General features: G+C 41.2%; 1 protein-coding gene across 1 annotated transcript in view; it reads left to right on the forward strand.

Annotated features, from left to right (window-relative positions):
* LOC106806630 (titin-like) overlaps nt 1–13,021 on the forward strand; it is a 165,642-nt gene extending 152,621 nt beyond the window's left edge. Inside the window, exons 129-154 of the mRNA XM_014808636.1 lie at nt 1–167; nt 308–384; nt 599–797; nt 952–1,097; nt 1,329–1,446; nt 2,111–2,224; nt 2,468–2,617; nt 2,942–3,208; nt 3,415–3,678; nt 3,973–4,239; nt 4,734–5,000; nt 5,837–5,971; nt 6,231–6,362; nt 6,572–6,859; nt 7,012–7,163; nt 7,280–7,430; nt 7,648–7,953; nt 8,126–8,234; nt 8,479–8,651; nt 8,973–9,139; nt 9,495–9,612; nt 9,771–9,925; nt 10,244–10,397; nt 10,859–11,025; nt 11,351–11,501; nt 11,894–13,021. The exon at nt 1–167 is cut by the window's left edge and continues 2 nt beyond it. Coding sequence (XP_014664122.1) covers nt 1–167; nt 308–384; nt 599–797; nt 952–1,097; nt 1,329–1,446; nt 2,111–2,224; nt 2,468–2,617; nt 2,942–3,208; nt 3,415–3,678; nt 3,973–4,239; nt 4,734–5,000; nt 5,837–5,971; nt 6,231–6,362; nt 6,572–6,859; nt 7,012–7,163; nt 7,280–7,430; nt 7,648–7,953; nt 8,126–8,234; nt 8,479–8,651; nt 8,973–9,139; nt 9,495–9,612; nt 9,771–9,925; nt 10,244–10,397; nt 10,859–11,025; nt 11,351–11,501; nt 11,894–12,297 — 4,798 coding nt within the window. The 3' untranslated portion in view covers nt 12,298–13,021. The remainder of the gene's footprint in view (nt 168–307; nt 385–598; nt 798–951; nt 1,098–1,328; nt 1,447–2,110; nt 2,225–2,467; nt 2,618–2,941; nt 3,209–3,414; nt 3,679–3,972; nt 4,240–4,733; nt 5,001–5,836; nt 5,972–6,230; nt 6,363–6,571; nt 6,860–7,011; nt 7,164–7,279; nt 7,431–7,647; nt 7,954–8,125; nt 8,235–8,478; nt 8,652–8,972; nt 9,140–9,494; nt 9,613–9,770; nt 9,926–10,243; nt 10,398–10,858; nt 11,026–11,350; nt 11,502–11,893) is intronic.
* The last annotated feature ends 239 nt before the right edge of the window (nt 13,022–13,260 follow it).

The following is a 13,260-nucleotide window of genomic DNA, read 5'->3' on the forward strand; positions in this document are numbered from 1 at the left end:
GAAGTGGCTGAAGAATGGCAAACGTATCAAACAGACGGACAGAATTCAGATGGTGTCTGAAGGAACTGTCCATAAATTTGTCCTGAAGGATGCTAGACCCTCTGATACAGCTGAATATACGTGTGTGGTAGGCAAGAAGACAACAACGTCGAATGTAGTTGTCGATGGTGAGTGGGGTATTATTCCATTTAGAAAGCAATTTTATCGTGACATTTAATAATGCTGATAAATAGAGTATTTTCGTCTGTGTATAGCTTACTAGTTTAGTCTCTAAGCATATTCTCATGATCTCTGTTAATTATTGCAGAGGCCGATGCTGAGTTTGTGGTCAAACTAAAGCCAAAAACTACAACAGAGGATGAGGATGCTGCATTCACGTGCCAGGTATAAAAATAGGATTTTTTGCGTGACACTATATGCAACTTCGTATATTAAAACGTGTGAATGGTATTTATTTGAATTTATTTTTTGTGATAGCCAATTACATGAATAAATTATTCCTCAATATTGTACATATTATATTGTACAGTATTACACATTGGCATGTGACAAAACGGTTACTGTGTCATTAGACTAATCTATTTACGTCACTTTGCAGCTTACAAAACCAGTGAAACCTGAAGACATTGTCTGGATGAAAGACGGTAAGCCTCTGCCAGTGGACGAATCCCGCTATAGCATCACACAGGTGAAGAACACTTACATACTGAAAGTGAAAAAGACAACTCTAGAGGATGCTGGTACATATACAGTCATGATCAAGGGCAAGCCAAGCAGTGCTGACCTGACTGTCGATGGTAAGTTTGTAGAAACTTTTTGTAACCGTAAATAATGCTATTGTCGACAAGAAAAATAGGGATCAAAATGTGGGCGTGATTACCACAGTGGAGTGATACCCCTTGGTTCTAGTGGTTTTCGTATGCAAACAAACTTTCACCATTCACCCCGTAGAAAAAGAAGCCGAGTTCACCGTACATCCAAAGGATCAGAAGGTCAAGGAAAAGCAGCCGGTCGTGTTTGAAGCGAGTGTAACCAAGAACATCCCTGTCAAGTGGCTGAAGAACGGCCAACCGCTGCCAGAAGATGCCAGATACCAGGTAAGCAATTTTTAATATCTTTGCGACCTATGAAATGCAGGCACATATGATATAGCGATGACGTTACTACTGAAAACTGCTCATATGTTAGCACTGGCACGTACGTAGTAAGACTGCATTGGCCATTAAATGTCGATATTGCATCACGACTAATGTACGCATAGTGATAGGATGACGACAATAAGCAGTTTATATATCACAACACTCTAATGTCTTGCTGTCCTGCTTTAGATTGTTGACGACGGTGTGGTTCACAAGCTGATCATCAAGGACGCACAACCAGATGACAGTGCTGTTTATACTTGCATCTTGCCCAATAAGAAAACGAGTGCTGAACTGACTGTAGAAGGTATGTAAAGCTGAGAGACTTCTGTACGTCCATCCTTTTATGAGTTGACCTCCGGCTGAGTGTAATAACCATGCCCCATTGGATGTTATTGCTAGGTTGGTCAAGCTCGAGCAAATTATACATGTTTTTCATGCATACACGCCAAATTGTCAAATTTGCTGCTCCTCGTTAATAAGTAGTGATTTATGGTCCTATCACCTCCAACACTAATTGGCTAGAACTACGTGGCAATCTCTCTGGAATGATAGATCACATCAACATCATTGTTGAACAATAAATGCATTTCTTATATATGGTCGATTTTCGACCCATGGTCTTATAGGTGAGAAATACCTGCAGCGCATATCCACTAGGGAAAGTCGAGAAAAATTTTAATTGGCAGCTAATAGTGAACCAAGGTTTTCCAGTATAGTCGCTAATTAATTGTGGCACGCAGCTCCTTGTGCCATATGTGCGACGAGAGCTGATGTCACTTGCACTTACGTCGCTCAGATTCATCTTCACAATTCCGCCGTGGGCAGGATCCCGCTTATTAAACTGACCTGAAAATGCGTGTTCGTCATTAGATGCTTATAATGACTGCCATAACACAGAAAACTTTAGATTAGGTGATGACTATATATATATATATATATATATGATGGTTTGATATTTGGTTCTACAGAAGTGGAAGCTGAGTTCACAGTTCCACTAAAGGACAAGACAGTGAAGGAGCACAATGATGTCACGCTCGAAGCCAACGTCACCAAGACTTTACCTGTGACATGGCTGAAGAACGGTAACACTTATAATTATGGAAGATTTATTACTGCATGTTTGCTGCATAATTACCTTAAGAAATGACATTTTGTTGGATACATACATATACATACATACCTACATACATAGGCCCCCCTACATACATACATAATATTAGGTTATTAGTGTCATCCAACCTCATTGCTGTGCTTTCGTTGTGACTATCTCAGAAGGTATATATATTACTATTATTATTCTAGCTGTTACTAAAATGTTCTTGCAGGAAAACCCATTGAACCAGGTACTAAGTATATTATCCGGGAAGACAACAATAAATTGACGCTGATCATTAAGGATGCTGGACCAGATGATGAGGCTGTTTACACGGTTACGGTCGGCACGGTCAAGTCTTCAGCCGAAGTGGTTGTAGAAGGTAAAACACGAGATAACTGAAACTGTCTGCTAATATTTACTTCAAATAAATTTATTGTCGTCATGTTACTCATATAATTTAATGTAGGTATTATGTATACATTATTTGCACTATAATTTCCACCACTGCTGTGTCTGCGTATTCTGTAGCACAGGCAGATATTTATCATAAGTAAAGCTGTTGATAAATAATAACATCACGAGTAAAATAATGGGAGCAAGTAATAACTTATTATTTACTCCTTGATAATTATATATTTCAGCTTGTTTGTTACCTTACAATACAGTCAGAACAATACATATTACACTTGATGTTTACACACAGAAATTGAGGCAGACTTCACGATCCAACTGAAGGACACCAACGTAGAAGAGGAAGAGCCTCTGACATTGATCATTAAGCTGACTAGGAAGGTTGTCGATGTAACGTGGCTCAAGGATGGAGTGGAGATCATACGCGATGAGCGTTATGAGGTCATCATCGAAGAAACGACCTTCAAGCTGGTGATTAAGGAAACTACTATCAGGGATACGGGTGTTTACACTGTTGTTGTGGGCAACAAGAAGTCTACATGTCAAGTAAATGTGAAAGGTAATAAAAGTTTTCATTCCTTTTTTTTAAACGATAAACGTACAATAACTTTCACAGACTACAAAAACTGCTATACGTCTTGATGAAAATGATAAGCTGTGTAATGGTGTCTGTTCAGGGATTCCTTCAATCAAAAAGAGCTACATAACCAAAGACCAACTTGTAAGCAACTCTGTGGTTTATTAACCTAGCTTTATCATTTACAGAGTTTCCAGTCAAGTTCATTAAGCCACTGGAAGATAAAGAGGTTCCTGAGAATGAGACTGTGACGTTTGAGACGGTACTCAACAAGGACAAGCCAGTTACGTGGTTTAAGAACACCAAAGAGATCCAGCCTGATCAGAACCATGAGCCTATCTCAGAAGGTCCAGTGAAGCGTCTCGTGCTGCATAATGTGAAACCAGAGGACACCTCGGATATCACTTGCAAGGTCACAGATGAGAAGACGACAGCTAAACTCATCGTCAAAGGTATACAGCTGAAAAAACCATTTATCATTGCTGAATTCGTTTATATGCACTAGAATTTTTTGAAGCAATGTATGCATGTGTGTATATCCATTTGACGTAACGTGAGTGACATGTCGAGTAATGAAAGCACAATAACAAAAACAGTATTGAGAATAGATATTGCATTAGTATCTGAGATATTTGAGATCTGAGAGTATTTTAGATATAGATATTTTCCACAGCAGTTAATTTATTTTTGTTCGTAAATTAAACTCCCCGTACAGAAACTGCATTAGTTTGTTGCACTCTTTGTAGAACTTCCAGAGAAGTTTGTCAAGCCACTGACCGATGTTGAGGTCACTGAAAAACAGACCGCCACGTTCAAGTGTACCGTATCCAAGACGACCATAAAGGTAACATGGCTTAGAAAGAAGAAGCCCATCAAGCCTGACGACCGGCACGAGATTACTGAGAAGGGTCCGGAGCGTGTTTTGACAATTAAAAATGTCAAACTAGATGATCAGGGCACCTACACTTGCACTACCAAGCACGATGAGACGACATCTAAGCTGACTGTCATCGGTAAGTAATTACTGTTTCTGCACTTAATGGCAAGGTACATGTTAGTTAACACATTTTTCAGCCCCATTGATTAGTAATCGAGTACAAACCCTGGACTTGAGTGTGGAACGTTATTCAGAAAATTCAATGTAGATTTTTATTAATGCCAGTTAAAAAGGCAATAAGCCTTATAATGTTAAATGTGATACAGCTTATTAATGATGTTGCTATCACCTTTGTTAACTTGCCAAAATGTCGTGGAAAGAATTGTCAGAGCATTCACAGATATAGGCAAGGAGTTTTTATACATTGAATATCATAGATATTCAGGCGTTTACATCACATTTTTGCTAATTACCATCTGACTTATGAAATTCGTTGAAACTTTAACATCCGTTATGCCTTGTACATTCTAATTGCGAAACGAATGAACCAAAATAGCATCAATTTAAAAGCAAGTTAAATGTTAAATCGTATACGACAAAGTTCATCATATTTGTTTGTTATCTTTGTAGAATCTGCTCCTGAGTTCCTGAAACCTCTGAGTGACAAGACGGTGCAGGAGAACAAGACCGTCACCTTTGAGTGTACACTGTCCTCGCCAAAGAAACCGGTCAAGTGGTTCCGCTCCGACAAGGAGATCACGCCGACAGAGCGAATCAAGTTCGTCAGTGACGGTCCAGTCAGGAAGCTGGTCATTAGCAGTGTGGAGATGGATGATGAGAAGCCGTACACCTGCGTCTGTGAGCCAGCACGCACAACGGCTAACCTGTTTGTTGAAGGTGAGTGAGAGAGACGGAGAGAGAGAGGGGGAGAGAGAGAGACGGAGAGAGAGACGGCGAGAGGGAGAGAGGGAGAGAGACGGAGAGAGAGACGGAGAGAGGGAGAGAGAGAGAGAGAGAGAGAGAGAGAGAGAGAGAGAGAGAGATGCGAGCAGTGGGGCCAGAGAGAGCAGAGACGGAGATGAGAGCAGAGAGAGAGTAGAGAGCAGAGAGAGAGACAGAGGAGTAGAGAGAGAGAGGAGAGAGAGACGGAGAGAGAGAGACGGAGAGAGAGAGAGCGCGTGAGAGCGAGTGAGAGTGATGGAGAGAGAGAGAGAGAGCGGGAGAGACGGAGAGAGAGGGACGGAGAGAGAGTGAGAGGGACGGAGAGAGAGAGAGAGAGAGACGGAGAGAGAGTGAGAGGGACGGAGAGAGAGAGGAGGAGAGAGAGACGGAGAGAGAGGGACAGAGAGAGAGAGAGAGAGAGAGACGGAGAGGGACGGGGGAAAGAGAGCGTGTGAGAGTGGCAGAGAGAAATTCACAGAGAAAGAGAGAGGGAGAGTGTGTGTGAGTGTTAGAGAGAACTAGACGGAGAACGAGAGGCGGGGACGAGCGGGTGGGTGGGGGAGAGCAAGAAAGAAATAAAGCTGAGTTTAGTGGTCTTCATTTCTTACTTTATTATCTCACCAATGATTGATGTATATCACATATATATAAGAGCGTCACTAAACATAATCATCTCCCAGAATACAGATTGTTTGCACATCATAGAGAGCCATGTTGTTCCAAATCTGCTTGTAATTTATCAATTAACATTAGCTCGTTATGTTTACATTACGTGTAATACCATTTTACAGAGGAGCCACTGACATTCCTTAATACACCCGAGGATATCACAGTGACAGACCTCCCTGAAACTACCACCTTTGAGTGTGAGTTGTCGAAAGATGTTCCCATTACATGGGAGAAAGATGGAAAACCCATACACCCTGGTAAGACAATATAAGATTAAATAAGAAATCGAATAAGAATCGAACTTGAAAAAATCATTATTAAGTATGCTTCGTCAGCCAGAACTACGGCCACCGTACTACGTTGACTACGTCACACTGTTGTAGTGGCTGCAATTACAGGCTATTATACTATTATTAGTTATTCTGCCATAATGAAACGCTTTCTATAGAAGTATAACAGAAAGAAGAAACAATTTAGAATCTCAACAAACATTCACCTATGTGCTGTTTATTTCAGGTGACAAGTTCCAGTTCATTGATGATGGTCCAATTCATCTACTGGACATCATGGATATTACAGGACCAGATGAGGGCGATTACACTGTCATTGCCAAGGATAAGAAGGCAACAGCTACCTTATTTGTCAAAGGTAAATACTTCCCAATTTTGTCACAAACACCCCAGATTCATTAAGCATCCGTAAGCTATAGATGAATGAAATTGAAAAGTTATTTCATTGGCTACAGATCGTGCCAAATATATATATATATATATATATATATATATATATATAGTATAGCAGAACGAATGATATTTTTAAGTGGTAATACATACTCAGTTTTATTTTACTATTTACAGTGCCACCAAAGTACACCATTGATGATAGGTATAAAACTACATTAATCATCAACAAGAGCACAACGATGACGTTGGTAGTGAGATTCGTGGGCTGGCCACATCCGAAACCCACCTGGACCTTCAAGAAGAAGCCCATACCAGAGTCACGTAACCCGAAGGAGGATAACACTGATTCCACGACCACTCTTAGCATTCCAAATGTAGACAAGCCCGACTCTGGCCCGTACACACTGAAACTGGAGAATCCACATGGAAAAACGACCGTTACAATCAATGTGACGGTTGCTGGTGAGTGAAAGTCCTGGTTTTGCGTTTCGGTTTAACGTTAGATTAGGCATAGTTCTCCTTCTACGCTAAACCTGAGTTTCCTGTTAGCAATTGTGAAAGGCATTGTTAGTTTTCCGCACGCTCATTCTCGTCATGCTCTCTTTTTTTCTTAGATGTTCCTGGACCTCCAACGAAGCCAGACGTGAGTGATATCACCAGGGCAACGGTTGTGTTATCATGGAAACCACCGAAGGACGATGGTGGTAGCCCAGTCACTGGCTACACCGTTGAAAAGAAGCAACCAGACAAGCCTAAATGGACAAAGGCAAGATCGCCTTCACATCTGTTAAGAATGAGATTGCGCATTTGTTCCGACATTACAGTGATGATCACGTTTCTATAATGCTCATTATTAACACAGGATACCCACTTGCTTTACAGGTAAACAAGGAGCCTGTAAAAGAGCCGACATTGAAGGTGACAGACCTCATACAAGATCACGAATATGAGTTCCGTGTGATAGCAGAAAACAAGGTTGGCCCAGGCAAGCCCAGTGAGCCCACAAAACCGGTTAAGGCAACAGATCCTTACAGTAAGTTAAACATGTTATTTAAACATTATATTATGTTCATAATTATATTATGTTAAACATGTTTTTAAACATTATGTTATGTTAAAAATCATTCATTCATGTTTTAACGTTGATGCATTCTAAATTCGTATGCGCTGCTGCAGAAGCAAAACACAACAACATTTTATTACAATTTCTCATCACAAAATTCATGTCTGACTTTGAAACCTTTGCGTAGAACCACCAGGGCCACCCGGCAAGCCTGATTGTTTGGACATCACCGACACCAGTGTCACGTTGACGTGGAAGCCACCGACTAAGGACGGAGGTGCTCCCATCTCAAACTACATCGTCGAGTATCGCCTGGCTGACGTGTTCGGCTGGACGAGAGCCAACCCCGACGAACCTGTGGCGGAACTGACATTCCCAGTGACAAACCTGACCGAGGGTCAGGAGTATGTATTCAGGGTCACAGCCGAGAATGTCGCAGGGCCTGGTGAACCCTCACCTCCGAGTGAGCCCGTCAAACCGAAGAAACCAATCGGTAAGATATTGTAGTCGGTTTATCACATTATCATCGTTCGTGCATTAGATGCATTAGATTACCAAGGAGCGTGCAAAAAGGCAACTGTACTTATACACGTACATGTTCAAATACTGACAGCCTTTGTAACTTTACATGTCATTGTCGATAATGTGTGCTTGTCTGTTTCTAGTTAAGGAAGCTCCCACCGTGGAAGACATACCTGACATTACAGTATTATCCGGCTCACCTGTGAAATACACGTGTAGAGTCACAGGTGTACCAGAGCCGACAATCAAGTGGTACGTACACCTGTTAACTGTTATCACATTGTGATTGTTGTATTTTTCGTTTGCTATACTTTAATCACTCACTGAAATCACACTTACTATTGAAATTGCTGACACTTACCGTGTGCCCTTTACCGTGTGCAAGGTTTCGCTAAAACTACTTGGCAACACCATGCGATTGTTGTGGTTTTTTGCTATACTGTCGTAATTATTTGAAATTGCTGACTCTTACTGTGTGCTCTTTACCATGTGCAAGGTTCCGCTATGATGAGGAGGTGCTCGAAAGCAAGAAGTACACGACCACGTACGAGAACCAGACTTCCACTCTGACGATTCTAGTCGCTTACCTGGATGACACGGCCGAATACACTTGCATCGTCAGTAACGATGAGGGTACAGTAAAGACAACGTCCAAGCTAACCGTCGAAGGTAGGCAGCAAATCTCCTCTGGGTGCAGCATCCCTGTCTGTTACCCTCATCTTCATCGACTTCTCTCTGCAGCAGCGACGTCTGCACAGCTTTAACCAGACAACAATTACTACATGATTGCGATTTGCTGACTAATTAGTTAATATATACATGCTAGAAACATTTTATGTCCCACATTTAGTGTAAAATGTATAGTAGTGTGTATTCTATATGAAGAGAGGTTTAGATAGATATATGAATATATGTAACAATATATAGTAATAATATAGTTATGTATCGATGAATGTCGCCTTGAAATATCACTGTTGTTATTGCTCACAGCTCCTCCAACGCTGGAGTATGATGACAAGCTTAGCAATGCAAAGGTGAAGACTGGTTCAACGCTCAAGATTCCTATTAAGTATAAGGGATTGCCACGACCCGTGCTCAAGTGGACCAAGGATGATAAACCTTTGGAGCCAACTGATAGGACTGACGTGGAAGTACAGGTAATGGTTGAGATGGCAATGTTCATATATATTATAGAAACAGGCCGAGGGTAGAAAGGGAGAAAGAGGGCATTTATACCTGTTTGCAATTATTTAGCCGTATATTCTTGCATGCAATAAATGCTAATTATATTGAATTGCATAAATTATACAGGTATATAAAAGGATATTCTATATGGGACGTTTTTATCATTGATCTAAATGCAATCCTCTCGACTTGTAAGCAAGTATATATTTGGAGTGAGAGGCTGGTTACAGAAACGAAATCTACGCAACTGCCGAGGCATTATGCTCTATTAGTAGCAGAAGGATGAAAACAAATTATTATAATAATTCTACTATGCTTGTTCTGTAGGAATACTTCACTATCGTGACCCTCAAACAGACAATACAGGATGACTCGGCCACTTACAAGCTTGTGGCCACAAACAAACATGGCAGTGAGACTGCCACGTTTAACATCAAGATCATGGGTAAGCCAAGTTTAGCTACCACCTATTTCAGAACCTATATATAATTGTCATGCTTAGTTTACGAAATGCATGAATATATATATAATTTTGACTATGAATTTATGAATGTTTTATGACTCAATGATGGGGTGGCTGACTGCATTATTTTCTTCTCATAGGGCCACCAGACAGACCGACAGGTCCAATCAGGGTCACAGATATTCAGAGAACAACAATCACCATCGAATGGAAGCCTCCAGTTCACAATGGTGGATCAAAGCTCACCTCCTACTACATTGAGATGCGTGAAGTCACTACCAAGACATGGCGTGAGGTGAGAACAGATTTTACACCTACTCATTTCACACAAAAAACCTCGTGGTTAATGGGAAATAATTTAGCAAAATCCCGAGGAAATATGAGATAATGGGAAGATGATGAGGGGACAGGAAAAGGGGGAACATGGAGGCGAATGAGACGAACCTGCCAAGAAGAGCGAGAGGCGAAAGAGAAAGAGCTTGAGCAAGAGCAAAAGTGTGTGAGAGAGAGAGAAAGGGAGAGAAATAAAAGAGAAGAGTGAGGGGGGAGAGTAAAGAGGAACCCCATACTGTAGTATCATCTAAATCGTGAATGCTCTCTGTTGTGAAACTAGGTTGAGAGGATAGCACATACGATCACCACTTACACGGTGCAGACCTTGACGGAGGATACCGAGTACTTCTTCCGCGTGTTTGCTGAGAACAAGTATGGACCGAGCGAACCGCTAGAAATGGATGAGCCAGCAAGGACACTGAAGAAACCGGAAGGTTGGTCTCGACTTGTTGCCGGCAATCTATATACCTATAGTGACATGGATTGTGAAACACATTGAGTATAATTATTTTCTAATACATACATGTTTTAATTACATTGAGTGTATTAGTGCCCGTGAAACTTTTGGCATGCATTCCTTCACCGGCTAGAATACCTCAATTACTAAACTGGGGAACTACTCTGAAAAACTCACTACTGACGTTGCTTTCATATCTAAGCTGTATAGTACAGGCTAGCGAAATTGTTTTTCTTCCTGAGATCGAGTTATTTCACGTACATAGTGCACTTGTTGGCTGCAGGAGAGATCGCGTACAAGCGTGTTGACTCGAACGCTAGCAGAAGAATCAGTAGTAGTTCGCATTTACCATTCGCAATTCATAGTTTATAGTTTTCAGACGTATTCGTGATAATTTAGAAGCATTAGTAGTAAGTCTTGGTTTGCTGCATCGTACAGAGAAGCCAACGGCAACTAAGCCGATGCCTCCACGGGACTTGCACGTGTCTGAGGTGTTCGAAACATCAGCCACCATCACCTGGCGGGAGCCTGAATCAGACGGCGGTGCGCCAGTCACCACCTACATCGTTGAGAAGCGTGTGTCAACTAAGAAGAAGTGGACGAAGGTAGACCGCACTGCGTGTAATCGGTTTAGTGAGCGTAAAAGCTGTTACGTTGATGCCCTTGTTCTGATTACAAATGAAGAGATTCAAGCTCTGTAGTCAAAACTTAATTGGGTTCAGTTTGGTTGAAGGCATTTTGTATGGAATAGCCATTTATTTGGATTTAGCAGTGATTTTTATATTGTGTACTTATACCATGCTTTTACTAATATGAATAAAAGCATTGTGCCTTTTGTTCATATACGCATAGATAGTAAATGTTCTTTTCCTTCTAATTGTTTCTCAATGAAGGTATTAATGACCGCTTTGTTGTCTGCTTGCTTCTTAGGTCACAACTGTGGAACATCTCACGATGACCCACACTGTTACTAAGTTGATAGAAAATGAGGAATACTACTTCCGTGTGTTCGCGCAGAATGAAGTGGGTAAGAGTGAACCTGCTGAAACAGAGAGCCCGATTACACCCAAGCGGAAGTATGGTGAGTTGTTTTTACGTTGTCTTCTCTGCATTTACGAATAGCTTTTCGTGTTTCCAACTGCAATATCAATATAAACGTGATACATATATACATAAAATTAATATACAATATAAATATGGGTCAAACTGTTAATTCCTAAAGCTTAGATTGTTGGCAAAAAAATTAGCTTGAAGCAAATGTGGGTATGTAAATATGTCACGTCTTTGTCTCGAGTTTAAAAAAATCAGTCTACACTGAGCAGAAATATTGAATATTTGTAAAGTTTGCGCATCCTACGAAATCGTTCGTCGCTTTTAATGCATCACTTTTATATAAATCGATACTAAACGGTAGCAATCATGTACTATTTCTGCGAATACGCTTTTATCATATTCCGATTTCTCTCGCTGCAGAAAAACCAGGTCCACCTGAGAATCTACGGGTCGGTGACGTGACGCCGGAGAGCGCGAGACTGGATTGGGATCCGCCGCAGCACGACGGCGGCCTGCCGCTGACTTCGTACGTCATCGAGTACAGGGACATCTCAGAGGAAACGTGGACCAAGGTTGACCAGGTGCAGCCGACCGTGAGGACGTACACCGTCGAGAGGATGCGAGCGCGGCGCGAGTACGCGTTCCGCGTGTTCGCAGAGAACCCAGAGGGTCTGAGCGGTCCGGCGATGTCAGACAATGTACAGACTCCGAAGGAGAAAGAGGCTGAGCCTTTCATCTCCAGCTATACGGTGCACACACTTCAGCACCGTGACGAGTACTTCTTTACCCTAACTTATGCTGACGATGACCTGCAGGAGGACTGAGGAACATGTTGCGCGTCCCCGTTTGTAATGTGACCCGAAATTCTCATTGTTCTTGCGAGAGAGAAAAAATCGACTTGTCACCTTACTAAGTGTAAATGTGTATACCTGTGCCGTGTAAAGTATTATGTAACGTTGAGAAGGCACTCATAATTAGACTGAAACTTTGGCGTTCATGAAACTGCATCGAGACATTGTTTAATATGGAACTCCCGACACTGTTTTGTAGATTGTTAGTAGTTTTTTCTGTGGAATACTTGTTAGTTTTCAGCTAATGAAGTGTGCTGTATTTTCAAAAACCACTTTGGGGTAACTCTACTCTATGGAATGTAATAACTGCTGTCAAAATTTTTGTAGAGAGCATGAAAGTATGTACTGATATTGCAGACCCTCCCTGACACAATTAAATCTTTTGCACTGTTGGGTATGAATTGGTTTATAGGCGATAATCCGCTATTTTTATATAGAGGCTGTAGACTGTACAGTAGAACAGTGCCGGAGATTTAGCAGTACATATTCTTCACACTTACTTCGTTGTATGTCTGGACAGCCAAGAAAGTGTGGAAATCTTTCATGCTCTATTTATGTGTTAATTAATTTATTGTTATTTATTTAATTTAATCTTTGCCCGAGTTTTGACAACGCAGTTTACTGACCCTCATGAAATTCCATTGGGTAGACTTATTTAAAGTTTGTAACAACCGTCTATTAAAATTTTATTATAAAACGTTAATCTTTGTGTTTAACTTGATTACCACCGCTGCTAAGCTATTCGTGGCACACCACGTCGACACTAATTGAGGGGGATTTACATAGGTGCTAAAACAGTAGCTCGTTAACAGTTTGACGTCCCCTAAAATAGAGGATAGTTAGTACACGCATACTCACGATTCTCTACTTCACAAAATTAATAGGCGGTTTTTTCAACTCTGACAGATACTATTCATATTATTCAGTCATTACATA

Source organism: Priapulus caudatus, unplaced genomic scaffold, assembly GCF_000485595.1.
Source record: "Priapulus caudatus unplaced genomic scaffold, Priapulus_caudatus-5.0.1 Scaffold9, whole genome shotgun sequence".
In the NCBI taxonomy this organism is placed as follows: Eukaryota; Metazoa; Priapulida; class Priapulimorpha; order Priapulimorphida; family Priapulidae; genus Priapulus; species Priapulus caudatus.